A 19,683-nucleotide genomic window follows, 5' to 3' on the forward strand; every position below is an offset into this window, starting at 1 on the left:
AAGATGAGAAATTTTTTCTCTCAGAGGGTCATGAGTTTGTGGAACTCTCTTCCCCGGAGAGCAGTGGAGGCAGGGTCATTGAATGTTTTAAGGCAGAGGTAGACAGATTCTTGACAAATAAGGGAGTCAAAGGGTATCGGGGTAGGCAGGAAAGTGGAGTTGAGTCCACAAACAGATCAGTCATGATCTTATAGAATGGTGGAGCAGGCTTGAGGGGCCGAATAGCCTACTCCTGCTCCTAAATCGTATGTTCGTATGTATCTATGTATTTGGACCCCCAAGTCTCTTTGGACTTCCACTGTTTCTAGCTTTTCACCATTTAGAAAGTATCCTGTTCTATTCTTTTTAGGTCCAAAGTGGATGACCTCACATTTGCCTACATGGAAATCCATTTGCCGCAGTTTTGCCCATTCACTTAATCTATTAACATTTATTTGAATCTATTAATATCTCTTTGATGCAGAAGGGGGCGCTCTACTAAAGGTTGGGGAACATCCAAGGATAGTGTAGAGAGATCTTCACTCTGCATCTAAAGAGAATTTGTCTGGTGTATCCCCTTAATGGAGGTGGTAATAATTTAAACTATCCCTCCTCGTCCTTCTCGACCTCTCTGCAGCCTTGGATATAGTTGACCACACCACCCTTCTCTAATACCTCTCCACTGTCATCCAACTGGGAGGGACTTAATTCACCTTGTTCCATTCTCATCTATCTAATCGTAGCCAGAGAATCACATGTAATGCTTTCTCTTCCCGCTGTCACATCATTTCTTCTGGTGTCTCCCAAAGATCTATCCTTGACCCACTCCTGTTTCTCATCGACATGCTGCCCCTTAGTGACATCATCCAAACACAGCATCAGTTTTCACATGTACACTGACAACACTCAGCTCTACCTCACCCCCACCTCTCTCGATCCCTTCACTGTCCCTAAATTATCAGACTTCTTGTCCAATATCCAATACTGGATGAGCAGAAATTTCCGCCAGTTAATTACTGCCATTACGTTCGGTGCCCGCTACAAATTCTGTTCCTTAGCTACCGACTCTATCCCTCTGGCAATTGTCCGAGGCCGATCCAGACTGTTTGCAACCTTGATGCCATATTTGACCCCAATATGAGATTCCGACCACACAATCATGCCATCATTAAGACTGCCTATTTCCACCTCTGTAACATCGCCCGACTTCGCCCCTGTCTCAGCTCATCTGCTACTGAAACCCTCACCAATGCCATTGTTATCTCTAGACTTGACTGTTCCAAAGCACTCCTGGCTGTCCTCCCATGTTCTACCCTCCGTAAACTTGAGGTCATCCAAAACTCTGCTACCTATGTCCTAACTCGCGGCAAGTTCTGTTCACCTATCACACCTGTGCTCGCTGACCTACATTGGCTTTCAATTAAGCAATGCCTCAATTTTAAAATTCTCCTCTTTGTCTTCAAATCCCTCTAAGGCTTCACCGCTCCCTATCTCTGAAATCTCCTCCTGCCCCACAACTCTTCGAGATATCTGCATTCATCTAATTCTGGCCACTTGAACATCCCCGATTTTATTCGCTCCACCATTGGTGGCTGTGCCTTCAGCTGCCTAGGGCTTAAGCTCTGGAATTCCCTCACAAAACCTCTCTGCCTTTTTTTCCTCCTTTAAGACACTCTTTAAAACCTACTTCTTTGACCAAGATTTTGATCATCTGCCCTAATATTGCCTTAGACTCCGTGTCAAATTTTGCTTTATAACGCTCCGGTGAAACGCCTTGGGACGTTTTGTTATGTTAAAGGTGCATTATAAATATAAATTGTTGTTGTAGTATTTCTTTAATGGGGTTATTAACAGCTCGTCTTCCTGTAATGGGGTTGCTAAGAGTTGCGGTGTCCCTTTAAATGCAGTTCTTCAATGCCATTATTAAATGCTAGTATGTTCTTCTTTTGAGATTGTTAAGAGCTGGAGTGTTCCTTTATTGGGGTTGCTGTGAGTTGGAATGTTCCTTTATCAGGGTTGTTAAGGACTGACAGATTCCTTTAATTGCGTTGTTAGAGCCGAAGGGTTCTTTTATTGGGGTTGCAAAGAGCATTGTTGTGGGTTTGCTAATGGTCACATTTCATTGTGCCGTTCCAACATGACGTGTCACTTCTCAGGATCTCAATGGCAACATGAGAGCTGATCAAATCTCATTTTAAAAAGCTGAACTAGTTGACTAATATTCAAGAACACAAACGATGAAATTTGGAGGTTTCTTGAGGCCCAACTGAGGGATGGTAGAATGTGTGAGTTTGTAATCTCAGCCTTGTTATTGGGAAAGGCAGTGAACTACAAGGGAAGAGGTGGTCTCCATATGGGAGAGAAAGAGTGAGAAAAGCCCCACCGCTACTCCACACAACATCATGCCACTCTCAAGTGCCTATCTAATTTCCTTTAGAAATCATTCATCATCTCTGCTTCCACCACCATCGTAAGCAGCGAGTTCCAGGCCATTTTCACTGCGTAAAAAAGTTCTTCATCACATCCCCCTGCATTTCTTGCCCAAAACCTTAAATCTCTGCGCTCTCCACCCCCCGCCCGCCAGCTTGCTCGCTCTCCACCCCCTGCCTGCTTGCTCTCCACCCCCCCTTGCTCGCTTGCTCTCCACCCCTTCCCGCTTGCTCTCCACCCCCCGCCTGCTCGCTCTCCACCCCCCGCCCACTCACTCTCCACCCCCTGTTTGCTTGCTCTCCACCCCCCCGCCCACTCGCTCGCTTGCTTGCTTTCCACCCCCCACTCGCTCGCTCGCTCGCTCTCCACCCTCACCCGCTCGCTCTCCACCCCCCCCTGCCCGCTCGCTCGCTACCTCCCTGCCTGCTCGCTCTATCTGGCCATTGTGTACTGCCATGTGTTTACTTTGCCTTTGTGTGATTATTTGAGCAGCGCCATCCTTAGTCCTGGCAGCTGCCTGAACGTCACAGACATGCCCGTGCAGCACCACCTAGTAGTAGCGTTTTCAGCAAATGCAGCCTTTACATATAGATTGGGTAAACCTAATTAACACTAATGCTGTGGAGGACGAATTCCTGCAGTGTGTATGAGATGGGTTTCTGTAGAAGTATGTTAAAGAACCAACTAGGGATCAGGCTATTTTAGATTTAATATTATGCAATGAGAAAGGGCTAATTAATAACCTTGCTGTAAAGGAGCTATTAGGAAATAGTGACCACAATATGATAGAATTCTACATTAAGTGTCAAAGAGACATAGTTCATTCTGAAACTAGGGTCTTAAATCTGCACAAAGGAAACTATGAAGGTATGAGTGGCAAGTTGGCTTTTGTGGATTGGGAAAATACATTAAAAGATTTGATGGTAGACAGGCAATGGCTCGTATTTAAAGAAATATTACATGGTTTACAACAAATATACATTCCTCTAAGACACAAAAACCCACCAAGAGAGGTGAATCAACTGTAGCTAACAAAAGAAGTTAAGGATTGCATAAGGTCAAAGGAAGTAGCTTATAAGGTTGCCAGAAAAAGTGATAAATCCAAGGATTGGGAGCAATTTAAGAGTCCAACAAAGGAGGACCAAGAAACTGGTAAAGAAATGGAAAAGAGATTATGAATGTAAGCTGGCTAGAAACATAAAGGTGAACTGTAAATGCTTCTTTAGGTATGTGAAAGGGAAAAGATTAGCAAGGATGAATGTGGGTCCATTGCAGACAGAGACAGGAGAGTTTGTGGTGGAGAATGAGGAAATGGCAGAGTGACTAAACAACTACTTTGTGTCTGTCTTCATGGAGGAAGACACAGAAAACCTCCCAGAAATACTAGGAAACCAAGGGACTTATAAAATTGAGGAACTGAAAGTAATTAGTATCAATAAAGAGGTAGTACTCGAAAAATTAATTGAATTGAAAGTTGATCAATCCCCTGGACCAGATGAGCTACATCCCAGAGAATTGAAGGAAGTAGCTATAGAGATAGTGGATGCATTGGTGGTTATCTTTCAAAATTCTATAGATTCTGGAAGGGTTCCTGCAGACTGGAAAGTAGCAAATGTAACTCCACTATTTAAGAAGGGAGCGAGAGAGAAAACGGAGAACTGCAGACCTGTTAGTTTGACATCAGTAACAGGGAAAATGTTAGAATCTATTATAAAGGATGAGATAACTGGACACTTGGAAAATAATGATATGATTGGGCAAAGTCAACATGGATTTGTGAAAGAGAAATCATGTTTGACAAATCTGCTGGAATTTTTTGAAGATGTTACTTGTAGCATAGATAAAGGAGAACCAGTGGATGTGGTATGTTTGGATTTTCATAAGGCTTTTGATGAGGTCCCGCACAGGAGGTTAGTGAACAAAATTAGAGCATATGGGAATAGGGGTAATATACTGCAATGGATTGAGAATTGGTTAAGCAGAGAGTAGAAATAAATGGGTCATTCTCAGGATGTCAGGCTAGTGGGGTACAGCATGGATCAGGGCTTGGGCCACAACTATCTATATAATCTATATAAATGATTTGGATATGGAGACCAATTGTAATATTTCCAAATTTGTAGATAACACAAAACTAGGAGGGAATATAAGTTGTGAGGAGGATACAAGGAGGCTTCAAGGGGATTTGGACAGGCTAGGTGAATGGGCAAGAACATGGCAGATGGAATATAATGCGAATAAGAGTGAGGTGATCCACTTTGGTAGAAAAAAACAGAAAGGCACATTATCTCTTAAATGGTGAGAGGTTGGGAAGTGTTGATGTCCAAAGAGACCTGGGTGTCCTTGTTCATGAGTCACTAAAAGCTAGTAAGCAGGCGCAGCAAACAATTAAGAAGGCAAATAGTATGTTGGTCTTCATTGCAAGGGGATTTGAGTACAGGAGCAAAGATGTATTGCTGCAATTGTATAAAGCCTTGGTGAGACCGCACCTGGAGTATTGTGTACAGTTTTAGTCCCCTTATCTAAGGAAGGATATACTTGTTATAGAGGGAGTGCAATGGAGGTTCACCAGATTAATCCCTGGGATGGCGAGATTGTTTTATGGGGAGAGATTGCATAAACTGGGGCTTTATTCTCTAGAGTTTCGAAGAATGAGGGGTGATCTCATTGAAACTCACAATATTCTTACAGGGCATGACAGGGTAGACTGGAAGATTATGGCAAGACTTTCCGCTGTCTCCCTCCCCACTTTCTTTAGCAACTTCGGATGCAGGCCATCTGGATCAGTTGACTTATCCACTCTAAGCATGGCAACCTTTCGAGTACATCCTGCCTATCAATTTTCACCCCAACCATTATCTCTATCATCTCCGCTTCAACCGATATTTTGTCAGCATCGTCTTCCTTAGTAAACACCAATGCAAAGTACTCATTAAGTGTTCTAGCCTTGCCCTGTGCCTCGAAGTACATACCACCTTCTTTGTCCCTAATAGCCCTCACCCCACCTCTTACTAGTTGGTTACTATTTATAGGCTGTAGTAGATTTTTTGGGTTCCCTTTTATGTTAACTGCCATTCTATTCTTACATTCTCTCTTTGTCAGTGTTATTTTCCTCTTCACTTCCCCTCTCAACATATTGTATTTGGCCTGGTTCTCTCTTGAAGAATTCACCTGACATATATCTTACACCCTCTTTTTTTGTTTCATCATATTCTCGATCTCCCTCATCATCCAAGTAGTCCTGGCTTTGGTTTCCCTATCTTCCCTCTTGTTGGAATGCTCCCAGCCTGCAACTGAAGTACCTCTTCCTTAAATATCACCCATTGTTCCATTACAGTTTTTCCTGTCAAACTTTGGCTCCATTTTATCCTGGTTGATCCCCTCTCATCCCATTGAAGATAGCCCTCTTCCAATTTAGAAGTTCCACTTTATATTGTATATTGCTCTTCTCCATTACTAATCTAAACCTTATGATATGATGATCACTCTTAACCAAGTGCTCTCCCACAGACATTTCATCCACTTGGCCCACCTCATTCTCCAGCACCAGATCCAGCAATGCCTCTGTCCTAGTTGGACTGAGAACATACTGGTCAAGGAAGTTCTCCTGAACACATTTCAGAATTTCCTTCCCCTCCTTATCCTTAACATTATCCCACTTAATATTTGGGTAATTAAGGTCCCCCGTTATCACCACTCTATAGTTCTTGCAAATCTCTGTGATTTCCCTGCAGGTTTGCTCCTCTACCTCCATCCAGTAGGAGGCAAGAGGTTTTAATATGATGCAGGGTTATCCCAGTTTCCACATCGTACAGGAAAGAATCCTTTAAAACACAACTACATTCTATGAGGATAAAGATGGGATTGAGGCCCAAGAAAAAAAGTTTACAAAAAAGCTTGCGTTTATATAGTGCCATTTTACAATCTCAGGATGTGCAGCCAATGAAGTACTTTTGAAGTGTAGTCACTATTATAATTTAGGAAACACAGCAGTCAATTTTTACAAAGCAAGCTCCCACAAACAGAAATATGGCCAAGACCAGGTGATGTTGGTTGAGAGATAAATATTGACCAGGACACCAGGGCGAACTTTCCTGCTGTTCTTTGGATTAGTGCCCTGGTTTCCACCTGAGAGGGCAGATGAGGCCTTGGTTTAATATCTCATCCGAAAGATGGCACCTCTGACAAAGCAACACGCCTTCGGTACTGCACTGGAATGTCAGCCTGGATTTTTGTGTTCAAGAAGGCGAGAGTGCTACCAACTGAGCCATGGCTGACCCAGTTCATGGGAAACATGGCAGCATCAGAGGTAGATGAGCTTCCTCTATGTGTGTGTATGTAATGTGTGCGATTACTTCAGCATGGGCTTGTGCAAATGGACACATTGTACACATGTGAGTATTTGTGTTCACTGGCATGCGTGTGTCTGTGTAAGGGGCCTTGGATAAAGGGGTTTGCGGACAGCGGTCAGAATGGCTTACAGGGCTGTTTCAGTGCCATATTTTCTTTTAAACACTGAAGCTGCTGAGGCCAGTTGTTGACTGTGCACTCACAGTACCTCAACAAGAGGATCTTATAAATGTAACACCGATAAATGGAAGCAGTTTCAGCCCACACAATAAAGCTACTAAACAAATCCGCCTTACCATAAGACTGACACATGACATGAACGTTGGGGTAGCTTTTCCATAGCACTCGATCACACCAGGATGGCAGGTTATACTTTAGCTGAGGAGAGAACAATTTGTTACCAATCGCACAGGACAATCCCTCAGCAAAGTACCGCTCCCTGTTCAGCTCTTACACAAATCCCATTTTCAGGTTGTTTTCTTGTGCATCCCCAATTTTAATTATTCCACCACTGGTAGATGTGTCTTCATCTGCCCAGGCTCCAAGTACTGGAAATTCCTCCCTAAAACTCTCCTCCTTTAACACACCCTTCAAACCTACTTCTTTGACTAAGACTTTCGTCATCTGGCCTAATATCTCCTTGTATAGCTTGTTTTTTAAATTAATTTGGGGGATGTGGGTGTCACTGGCTAGGTCAGCATTTATTGCCCATCCTTAATTGCCCTTGAGCAGGTGGTGGTGAGCTGCTTTCTTGAACCGCTGCAGTACTTAGGGTGTAGGTACACCAACAGTGCTGTTAGGAAAGGAGTTCATAGGATTTAGACCCAGCAACAGTGAAGGAACAATGATATAGTTCCAAGTCAGGATGGAGTGGCTTGGAGGAGAACTTGCAGGTGGTTGTGTTCCTATGCATCTGCTGCCCTTGTCCTTCAAGGTGGTAGAGGTTGCGGGTTTGGAGAGTGCTGTCGAAGGAGCCTTGGTGAGTTGCTGCAGTGTATCTTGTAGATGGTACAGACTGCTGCCACTGTGCGTCAGTAGTAGAAGGGATAAATGTTTAAGGTGGTGGATGGGGTGCCAATCAAGCGGGCTGCTTTGTCCTGGATGGTGTCAAGCTTCTTGCGTGTTGTTGGTGCTGCACCCATCCAGACAAGTGGAGAGTATTCCATCACACTCCTGACTTGTGCCTTGTAGACGGTGGACAGGCATTGGGGAGACAGGAGGTGAGTTACTCGCCACAGGATTTCTAGCCTCTGGCCTGTTCTTGTAGCCACAGTATTTATATGGCTACTCCAGTTCAGTTTCTGGTCAATGGTAGCCCCTAGGATGTTGATAGTGGGGGATTCAGCAATTGTAACACCATTGAATGTCAAGGAGAGATGGTTAGATTCTCTCTTGTTGGAGATGGTCATTGCCTGGCACTTGTGTGGTGTGAATGTTACTTACCATTTATCAGTCCAAGCCTGGATATTGTCCAGGTCTTGCTGCATTTCTACATGGACTGCTTCAGTATCTGAGGAGTCGTGAATGGTGCTGAACATTGTGCAATCGTCAGCGAACATCCCCACTTCTGACCTTATGATGGAGGGAAGGTCATTGATGAAGCAGCTGAAGATGTTTGGACCTAGGATATTACCCTGAGGAACTCCTGCAGTGATGTCCTGGAACTGAGATAATTGACCTCCAACAACTACAAACATCTTCCTTTGTGCTAGGTATGACTCCAACCAGTGGAGAGTTTTCCCCCTGATTCCCATTGACTTCAGTTTTACGAGGGCTCCTTGATGCCATACTCGGTCAAATACTGCCTTGATGTCAAGGGCAGTCACTCTCACCTCACCTCTGGAGTTCAGCTCTTTTGTCCATGTTTGGACAAAGGCTATAATGAGGTCAAGATCTCAATGGCCCTGGTGGAACCCAAATTAGCAGGTTGTTGCTGAACAAGTGCCACTTGATCGCACTGTCGACGACCCCTTCCATCACTTTGCTGATGATTGAGAGCAGACTGATAGGATGATAATTGGCCGCATTGAACTTGTCCTGCTTTTTGTGGATAGGACATACCTGGGCAATTTTCCACATTGCTGGGTAGATGCCAGTGTTGTAGCTATACTGGAACAGCTGGCTAGAGGTGCAGCAAGTTCTGGAGCACAGGTCTTCAGTACTATTGCCAGAAAGTTGTCAGGGCCCAAAGCCTTTGCACTATCTAGTGCCTTCAGCACAGATATCACGTGGAATGAATTGGATTGGCTGAAGACTGGCATCTGTGATGCTGGGAACCTCAGGAGGAGGCCAAGATGGATCATCCACTCGGCACTTCTGGCTGAAGATGGACGCAAATGCTTCAGCCTTGTCTTTTGCACTGATGTGCTGGGCTCCCCCATCGTCAAGGATGGGGATATTTGTGGAGCCTCCTCCTCCTGTCAGTTGTTTAATTGGTGTCAAATGTTGTTTGATAATGCTCCTGTGAAGTACCTTGGGATGTTTCATTGTGTATAAGTGCAAGTTGTCATTGTTAAGGACAGGACCTGCTATCTGCTCTCAGGTCTGGTCCAAACATTCGCTGCAAACTTTGGACGATCTTGGATTCAGGGACAACTCATCCGCACCATGTGTCAGAAAATGAAAGTCTGAAGTGTACAAGGTCTTTGTACTGAGAAGCGATTAGCCACAAACCATAGTCTCAGGGATGAGGAGGTTTCTCAATCATACTCTCCAGAATATGCTCACCAACGAGGCAGCAATAGACATTTCATGACACTGGGATAACTTAGTAAAAGAGACATTGGTGACCATTCATAGGATCAGCCGAGGAAGACAGGACTCACAGGCCCAGTGAAATCTTGAATTAATGGAACTAATAGATAGTGTTGAACAGCTGTGAGGAAGGATGGGCCGTAGACCAGACGAATGGTAGACAGCAAGTAATGGGTGATCCTATAATGAGCTATAGACAGCCTTTTTTATTTAAAACTGGGAGTCCTGAATGGTATGTTGCTGCCCAGGGTGAAGGACATCACGGAATGAGGGGAAAAATTTAAAAATTGGAGGTGAAGTTGTTCCCAGGCACCTGCTGCACATGTCCTTCTAGATGATGGCGGTCACAGGTTTGGGGGATGCTGCTGAAGAAACTGATTCAGAGGAACTAACAGCGAGCAGATGTGGGAAACAGAAATCTCCCAATGTGAGGACCGTTCTGCGATTCGAGCTGAGCCATGTTGTTGGGACAATGTAGAGGGAGTGTTACTCTGTATCTAACCTGGGAGTGTTTGATGAGACAGTGTCGACGGAACATTACTCTGTATCTAACCCATGCTGTCCCTGCCCGGGACTGTTTTTATGGGACAGTGTAGAGAGTTTACTCTGTATCTAACTCAAGCTGTACATACAGCTATAGTACACTATACAGCACTGTGCTGTAGCACTATAGCTCTGTTCCCATATGGCATCATTCACCTTGGCAAGTACAAAATTTACATGAAAAAAAATTGAAAAAGGAACAATGTTTGTGATACTCACTCCAGTGGCCTTCTGTTTGATGTAGTTGTATATATCTCTGCTATCACGATCATAGCGATAGGATGGAGGGAAGGTGATCTCTTCTTCCTCTGCAATGTGAAAAAGTGCTGTGATAAAATGATTTCCTGCTTTCTGTCACCCTGCTCCAGCATCCTAACATGATTCAGAATGGTCCAGTGTGCCTCACCATCACATTTCACAGTACCCTTACAGGGAATACCTGGTCACTGGACACTGCCAGTTCACAAGCTCAGTGAGCCAACAAGATTGGAGATCTTGTGCTCTTGCACCCCTTGGCACAGCAAGCAGAGCTCCGACAGGCTCTCAGGTGCGCGGTGTCTCCACTGCACCCACAGCAGGGCTACAATACACCCTGACATGTGCTGTACTGTCACTGGACCCACAGCAGAGCTCCAACACACCCTGATGTGTGCGGTGTCTACAATGCACCCGCAGCAGAGTTCTGCCAGAAACTGCGCTAGCTTCAAAACTGTGAATCACCTCCTCTACTCACTCCACCCCAACACAGAAGAGCTTTCATTCCTCACTAGAAGATAATAAAAAGGTGAGATTCGACAGTGAGTGTTTTCAGCCACAGGAGCTAATAGAGTTGAGCCCAATGCTGTCCTGAGTCAACATTTTCATACACTTTCTACTGGACAGTGTTCCGGTGCAGGAACCCTCCTTCTGCCCGAAACTCTGTTTCTCCACTGCTCTCTCCTCCTTTAAGCCACTCATTAAAACCTACCTCTTTGACCAAGCTTTTGTCCTAATATCTCCTCCTTTGGCTCAGCATCAGTTTGTGTTTGATTATGGTCCTGTGAAGCAGCTCGGGATATTTTACTATGTTAAAGGTGCTATACAAATGTAAGTTGCTACTGTTGTTGATTTTCCACAGTCTAAATCAGGGAGGTTGACAGCAACTGTACCATTTCGAATGCTGCTCCTCTGAGATCTTCACAGGCCAGTAATCAAAACTAGAACCTTCTAGACTACATGGCTTCGCACCACACCATGTAACCAATGAGACAGCAAGCTCATATTTAAGGAATTCAATTTTCTTCCATGCCCCAGACCATTTCCAAACCAGGAGTTTATCTCCATTCTCATTACATGGATCCATCAGTGACGCCTGTGCTTCCTCCATCTTGTCCCATACGTCACATTAATATAGCTGGAATAAACCTATCCCTGGTGTAGAGTAGATTCATTCCTGTAACAGTAATGATTGTCTGAATCACAGAACTTCAGAGAAGTTGGCTATTTGGCTCATCATACCTGCTCTCTGAAACTGTTACCCATTTAGTTCAATTCTCCTGATTTTTCCCCATACCATCACTTTTTTTTCTTTTTTGAATATTTATTCATTTCCGTTTTATAAGTTATGACGGATCATGCTTTAACCACTGTTACTAACGGGGCATTCAATGTCCTACCAACCCTCTGCATAACAAATCCACCTAACGTCTCCCTATGTTCTTTTAATGATTATCTTAAATTTATGCCCTTTAGTTAGTGGTTCAATAACCAGTGGAAATTGTGTTTCTCTATTTATCTCATCAAAACCTCCCATAGTTGTGAACACCTCTCCCAGATTTCCTCCTCACCTCCTTCGTCTTAATGAAAAGAGGTGCAGCTTCTCCAGTCTTTCCTCATTACTAAAGTCTCTCATCCCTGGGATCATCTTAGTGAATCTCTTCTGTAGCCTCTCTGTGGCCTTGATGTTCTTCTGAAAAAAGGGCTCCTAACTGTATACAATATTCTAATTCTGGTCTAACTCGTAATTCTTACCTCTATGTTTTCTACACTAAATCGGCGTCCAGGGTCCATGCCCAAATCAGCCGTTAGGCCCTTTGCATATCCAAATCAGAGGCCTAATGCCTGCTTAAGGCCTACACCGCAATACTAGGTTGTTCTGAATGCAGCTGCCGCTGGGTCTGCCAGGTCTATATGTGGCCTAACAGGTGCTTAATGGGGCCACTGACGACCGCCACCAACAAGGCAAGTGTTTGAAAGTTACTTAGCTGAATGTGAAGCTGGGAGGAGCAGGCATGCTCCTGCTGGCCTCATATTAAACCATAAACTACTGTCAGCCACCATTTCCCCCTAGACCCATCCTCAACCCCACCGACTAGATCACCAGCATCAACCACCCCTGCTCCATCCCTGATCCTGGCCTCTACTCTCCCCAAATGCAGCCAACCACGACCCACTTTTTCCAATCTCGATCACAGCTACCCACCCTGCTTCCCAGCCACCGCTACCTTCAATCCTGGTCACACCCCGCCCACCCCAACTTTCCGATCCCCTTTCAGGACTTACCTGAGGGCCATTGCTGGTGTTGCACTTGCCCAATCTTCCAATCCTCTTCCCTGGCAAGATGCGTGGGGCACCCAATAGATGCCCGCAGCTTGCAGGCACGGTGATAATGAGACCCTGGCCCAATATCATGTTCATTCTGGTGTGGGGGTTGTTCACTGCCTGCCTGTTTTTGTGTATGCTCAAGTTTTTCGGTTCCAGAATTCCTTTTTTTTAAAACAGCTTTATCAACTTGTCACCCCACTTTAAAAAATTTGGGTATTTCATTCTTTAAGTCACTCTACTCCTGTCATCTATTAAAGTTTTATCACTTAATGTATATGTTCTCTCATTCTTCCACCCAAAATGCATCACCACTTATTTCTACACACTAAATTTCATTTGACATTATATGCCCCATATGTAATAATCAAAACTGCTTAAAATTGTCTTCGGGGAAGGGAGATTAGGAGGACTCTCATGAGCAATTCATTCATAGTCTTTGTAAGTATGAGAAAGAAGGCTGTTTTAACAGAGGCAGCAGAGGTTCAGAGTGCTCATTATGCCTTCATTTCCCTGGAGGGATAGGCCCAGGTCCAGACTCAGGCCCAGGCCTTTCGCTCGGCCCCGCATCCCTTGCATTATTGCTGCACGTTCTTACGGAATTGAAGGAAAATCTTCTTGTCGCTCTTCTCCATGGTCAGCTGGTCCTTGGCTAGTAGTTCCTGGTACTGTTGCTGCCTGATTTTCTCCACAATATTCTCAGCCTCCTGCTCAAAATCAAGAGAGATTAGATCACAAAGTCATCCTGCACTAAAGAACCCTGCCTCTGTGAGGAATAATTTTAATATATTTTAGGAAAAGGGAATTTTAATTTTATTTTTTTAAAAACTCACAGAATCCATTTATTTAAATGTTCTGGTTGGTTGGTCCGAATGTCTGATTACAATGGATTCAAAATGGTCACTGAGCAGCTTATTTCTCTTCCTGGAAGATCCTCATACAAAATATTACATTCTGATTATTTGGAAGAACAATATTGCCAATTTTCCCCCCTGCTCTCCTAAAGGCAATGACCCCCTTACTGGGATACCATTCCACATTGTTGCCATTCAGTACCTCACCCAAGTGGCCATTCATGTGTGAGTCTAAGCAGATTGACAGTCGGCTGTTTTACAGTGGGTACAGTGAAGTCCAACCATATCCTCACCCAGCATACACACACACTCACCTTTCAGTAGGTGCCACTCAGCATTGGTCAGAAGGAACCTTGGGCAATGTTTGACCTCGCACAGGTACTAAGGCTAAATGTAATGCTGGCTGGGATTTCCTTGGTTTTTCCCCCATGTGCCTTTCTTTGGAGACTGTACCGTGGACCACATAGAGGACAGGCACCTGCTAAAAGGCTGCGCACCCAGTGCTTCATGGATGATTATCGTCCTGCCTCCGTCTACACACTTTAGGGATCCCAGTTAAAATGTTTGCATAGTCAGAAAGAAATAGAACTTTCTGGCTTCGCTTTCATTCATCACACAGATGTTAGCCACTGTATCTTCCCACTCCGAAAATTCATCCAAGGGGAGGGATCTTACAGAACTTCTTTGAGAGAAAGACTCTGTTTTGTTAGGTAACTCCCTCCTTGTCCCCTGTGGCAGTACCATTGCACCTTGCTTTCCTGAAGCTCTGTTCCCAGGCCTCTAGCAACGACCGTCTGAAGTCAACCTTTACAGTTGGACAGCGGTGTCCTGCAGGAACCATCATACCTTCCTTTTCAGAAATAAAAGGCTGTCTGTGGAAGTCTGTGACTGTGTGAGCATGGGCCTATCTCAAGTTAGCATATATATAAAAACATAAGAAATAGGAGCAGGAATAGGTCATATGGCTCATCGAGCCCGCTCCGCCATTCAATAAGATTATGAATGAATTTTTACATCAACTCCATTTTCCCGCCCTATCCCCATATCCCTTGATTCAGAGTGCCCAAAAATCTATCAATCTCAGTCTTGAATATTTTCATTGACTGAGTATCCACAGCCCTCTTTGGTAGAGAATTCCAAAGATTCACAACCCTAAGTATCTGCACAGACCTGCTGTAAAATGCCTCATCCCTGTCCAGTTTAGCACTGGGAAGAGGAACAGCTGCACAGGGAATGCACAGCTTGACTGACTAGAGGCACAAGCCCAGGTCCCCACACTCCATAAGGCATTGTGTTGAGCCAAGTGATATAACTCAATCCTCAGTCACCTGATGCACTGACAAAGGCTTTATGCCTTTCATGGCTGATTAGCTGGCACCCATCTTTTAGACTCACATAAAAAGGAGGTGCAAAGACTGCTGGCAGCAGTGGGACCCCAGCATCGGTCCCCTAGAGTAGGGGAAGAAAGATTTGGAGAGGATAAAAAAACAGGGTCAGTGCGATTGTCACTATGAAATTACAGGCAGTGAAGGATAACACAGTCTGCCACCCTCACCTGTGTTGGAAGTTCCACTCTATAGTTCAAATCTCCGAGCCAGAAGAGATGTGTGAACCGATTGGTGATGTCAAATGGACTTAACTTCTTGTCTCCGAGGTTCAGAAAGCGCAGGATATTGATGTAGTTCTGATTTCGTCTGTCGAAAGGAGTAAAATAGAACAGATTAAAATAGTAAAACTCCTTAAAAAAAAGATTCCCTGAATTTTCCTTCATTGCAATGATATTTTCCTCTTTTGATACCTTTATGCTGGAGTTCATAGATTGATACAGCACAAAAGGCAGCCATTAAGTCCACTGTGCTTGTGCTGGCTCTTTAGTAGAGCAATCCAATTAATCCCACTCCCTTCTCCATCCCCATAGACCGGCAATTTTTTTCAAATATTTATCCAATTTGCTTTTAAAAGTTATTATTGTATTTGCTTCCACCACCCTTTCAGTTAGTGCATTCCCGAACATAACAACTCGCTGCATAAAAAATATTTAATTGAATCTCCCTTCCCTGCAATTCCATAGGAATCCAGTCGCACAGACCCACTGTAGCACATTGACTGCTGCCCAGGCTGAGGTCACCGACTTAGCACAGTCAAGGCACTGAGACTGGGGATCTACCTGTTCCATGTGGTTCTAGATAGTGTATTTACCATTGAACCAGCAGCGGGCAGTTTGAAATGCAGCAGGGCCAATTTTGTGAATCAACGTTACCGACAGGAACCAGGGCCCAAAGTAAACACGTATTGGGAGCTCTTGGGCAGGCACCAGCTGCATGGCGATAGCCGGTCACAGGCATTGGTTAAAGGAAGACTTGCATTTATAGAGCGCTTTTCATGACCTCAGGACATCCTAACGTGCTTAACAGCCAATTAAGTACTTTTGAAATGTAGTCACAGTTATAAGCGGCAGTGAATGTGCACACAGCTGGCTGAAGGATAGTACCATGGGATCTTTTACAGCCACCTGAGAAAGCAGACAGTGCCTCGGTTTAAAGTCACAGTCAAATCACAGCACCTCCTACAGTGCAGCATTCCCTTAGTACTACACTAGTGTGTTAGCCTAGATTTTGTGCTCAAGACTCTGCAGTGGGACTTAAACCCACAAGCTTCGGATTCAGAGGTGAGAGCATTACCACTGAGCCATGGCTAAAATGTAAAATCGGTTCCGAAGAGTTTGAGAATGAACCTAAGGCCCAACTCTCAGAATTATTTGCTGAGCCAAACAGAATATCGAAAATTTGTAATAGTGCTGTATAAATCCAGGTCTTACTTTCCAAGCTGTCCCCTCAGGTTCAATGACCCCTCATAGTTTGCTATCATTCGCAAATTTGACCCATTTATACCAGTTTCTGAATCCGAAGAAGAGAGATTTGAACTCACTCTGCCTGGTGGCAACAGAAGTTAATGTATAAGTGGTACATTTACCGCTTGTTTAGCACTCCACCGACTATTTCAACACCGTTGAATGGCCCACTGAATGGAGCACCTGGTGCAGACACTCCGACCAGTATAAGGTGTTTGACACCCAGTGGCCCCGTTAGGTATGTTTAAAACAGAGGAACAGAAGTGGGCCTCCAGGCCCTACACAAACGTTTAACCTCTGCCATCCTGAGCTTCCCCATCTCTGCAACACAAAACCCTCCAAAACCTCCCCTCCAGTGATTTACCCAACTCTGGGCCATAGGCTGCCCAATCTTCACGGACTAGGAACCGGTGAACTCTCTCTGGTGCCTGTTTTGGGCAGACAGTAGGCTGGTGGAATTCAGATGAGGGCCTTTAAATTGAGCTGGGCCTCCCACTGCAATTCCCTGGCAGTCAGCCTGCATCTGTATTTCTGCCTGGGAGTTAAAATTGCCCCTCAGGTCATTGACTTAAATATAGAAACAATCATTGGGCATCATAGAGTTTTCCACAGTCTGCTTGACATGACACATCCATAAAAATCAAGGAGGTTGGTTCAGCAGAACTTTTACCTTCTGAATCAGTGGTGACTAGGTTATTATTAAACAGATATTCATTCAGTTTATGCCTGATAATTGACTATTTTACATGGGTTGAAGTACGGTACTATGTTTGCTTCATTGTCCAAAGAGCACCACTATCTCCATGAATTTTAAACAGGCGAGCAAGTGGGAATTACCAGCATGGGGGGGGATTTTATTTAGGCGATGGGGGTCTCAACCGCTGGCTGAAGAGCCAGCGAGAGTCCCTCGTTGCCTCCTTTGGGGAAGGCATTACATATCAATTAGGCACTTAAATGGGCAGCAGTGGGCCTTCCCCAGGACTGAGGACCCTGGGGACAGAAATCCCACCCACTGAGAACTGCAGGAAAATGAAAGGTAGTGGCTGCTGCCAGTAATGGACACACCGGAGGGACCCAGGCCACAGGTGAGTGATGGTGGGAGCAGTTTCGCGGCAGCAAGGGCAGGGGGGTGGCTCTCAGTGGGCCCCCCACATCCCAATGCTGGGTCCCTCAACCAGGCACTAAGGGCCTTTGAACGAGGGATCCCCCCACCAACCACCCCAACTCCGGGTGCTGGCAAGCAACCCACATGGGTTTGCTTGGCATGCTACCTGCGTGGCGACAGGCCTGCCCACCGCTGGGCTAAAACTGTCAAAGGCCGGATGAGGCCCTTAATTGGGCATTGATTGCCCACTTAAAGGCCTCAATTGGCGGCGGGGCAGGAAGGTTGTCCGTGGGTCTTAATTGTGGTGGAGGCTGGGAAGGTGACGGGGTCCCCACCTTCCATCATCCCACCCAATAAAATGCTCTCCCCGCCTTCAAACTCGCCATGGGGGAGTTCCACCACTCCCACCACACACACCCCACCCCCCCACACACCCACCACTCCCACCACACACACCCCACCCCCCCACACACCCACCACTCCCACCACACAACCCCCACCCCCCCACAATGTGTCTAGAACAGAAAGCCGATCAGTTCTTCTCTTTTACCTCAGCTTTTTCTCACTTCCTGAGGTCAGGTGAGTGTTGACAAATCCAAAGGATGTACCGTTAAACATGAAGGACACTCCCACTGCACCTTTATTACCTGGAAAATAAAATAGTTACTCAACTGATTACTCCATCAATCAGAAAAACGAATAATCTACTTCAAGCTGTCAGATATTAAATACCCTATATAAAACTACCAGCCATCCAAATACACCATATCCTACTATCAATTGTCTGGATACTCCAACCCAACAACAACCATTCAAATATTCCACATCCCAACACTAATCATCAGAACACTTCACATCTCAATACAAGTTATCTGAATACTCCGCATCCAAGAACCAGTGATTGCTCCTATACATGCGAACATGACTCTTATGGTCAGGGGAAACAGAAGACATTTATCTCTCAGAATGGTTTGGATTTGAACCCATGTGCAGTCCCAGACAGTGTAAAGGAGTGTCTAGCCATCCTTACCATTCAGTGTGAAAAGACAGTATCTGACCCACTGTCCCACCCAGTCCCAGAGTGTGAAAGGACAGTGTCTGACCCACTGTCCCACCCAGTCCCAGAGTATGAAAGGACAGTTTCTGACCCACTGTCCCACCCATTCCCAGAGTACGAAAGGACAGTGTCTGACCCACTGTCCCACCCAGTCCCAGAGTATGAAAGGACAGTGTCTGACCCACTGTCCCACCCAGTCCCAGAGTATGAAAGGACAGTGTCTGACCCACTGTACCACCCAGTCCCAGAGTATGAAAGGACAGTGTCTGATCCACTGTACCACCCAGTCCCAGAGTGTAAAAGGACAGTGTATGACCCACTGTACCACCCAGTCCCAGAGTGTAAAAGGACAGTGTCTGACCCACTGTCCAACCCAGTCCCAGAGTATGAAAGGACAGTGTCTGACCCACTGTACCACCCAGTCCCAGAGTGTGAAAGGACAGTGTCTGACCCACTGTCCCACCCAATCCCAAAGTATGAAAGGACAGTGTCCGACCCACTGAACCACCCAGTCCCAAAGTGTTAATGGACAGTGTCTGACCCACTGTACCAGCGAATCCCAGAGTATGAAAGGACAGTGTCTGACCCACTGTCCCACCCATTCCCTGAGTGTGAAAGGACAGTGTCTCACCCAGTCCCAGACTGTGAAAGGACAGTGTCTCACCCAGTCCCACCCTGTCCCAGAGTATGAAAGGACAGTGTCTGACCCACTGTACCAGCGAATCCCAGAGTATGAAAGGACAGTGTCTGACCCACTGTCCCACCCATTCCCTGAGTGTGAAAGGACAGTGTCTCACCCAGTCCCAGACTGTGAAAGGACAGTGTCTCACCCAGTCCCACCCTGTCCCAGAGTATGAAAGGACAGTGTCTGGCCCACTGTACCACCCAGTCCCAGAGTATGAAAGGACAGTGTCGGGCCCACTGTATCACCCAGTCCCAGAGTGTGAAAGGACAGTGTCTGCCTCAGTCCCAGAGTGTGAAAGGACAGTGTCTGACCCACTGTACTACCCAGTCACAGAGTGTGAAAGGACAGTGTCTGACCCACTGTACCACCCAGTCCCAGAGTGTAAAAGGACAGTGTCTGACCCACTGTACCACCCAGTCCCAGAGTGTAAAAGGACAGTGTCTGACCCACTGTCCAACCCAGTTCCAGAGTATGATAGGACAGTGTCTGACCCAC

At 45.5% G+C, this 19,683-nt stretch overlaps 1 protein-coding gene across 3 annotated transcripts in view; it reads right to left on the reverse strand.

Annotated features, from left to right (window-relative positions):
• Positions 1-19,683, reverse strand: part of inpp5d (inositol polyphosphate-5-phosphatase D) — a 241,649-nt gene that overhangs the window by 46,707 nt on the left and 175,259 nt on the right. For all 3 annotated transcript variants that reach the window (XM_068041954.1, XM_068041953.1, XM_068041951.1), the window contains 5 exons: positions 17,997-18,093; positions 15,046-15,184; positions 13,235-13,343; positions 10,276-10,364; positions 7,056-7,137 (listed from right to left, as the gene is read on the reverse strand). In XM_068041954.1, the coding sequence (XP_067898055.1) occupies positions 7,056-7,137; positions 10,276-10,364; positions 13,235-13,343; positions 15,046-15,184; positions 17,997-18,093 (516 nt within the window). The remainder of the gene's footprint in view (positions 1-7,055; positions 7,138-10,275; positions 10,365-13,234; positions 13,344-15,045; positions 15,185-17,996; positions 18,094-19,683) is intronic.

This window comes from Heterodontus francisci, chromosome 11, assembly GCF_036365525.1.
Source record: "Heterodontus francisci isolate sHetFra1 chromosome 11, sHetFra1.hap1, whole genome shotgun sequence".
NCBI lineage: Eukaryota > Metazoa > Chordata > Chondrichthyes > Heterodontiformes > Heterodontidae > Heterodontus > Heterodontus francisci.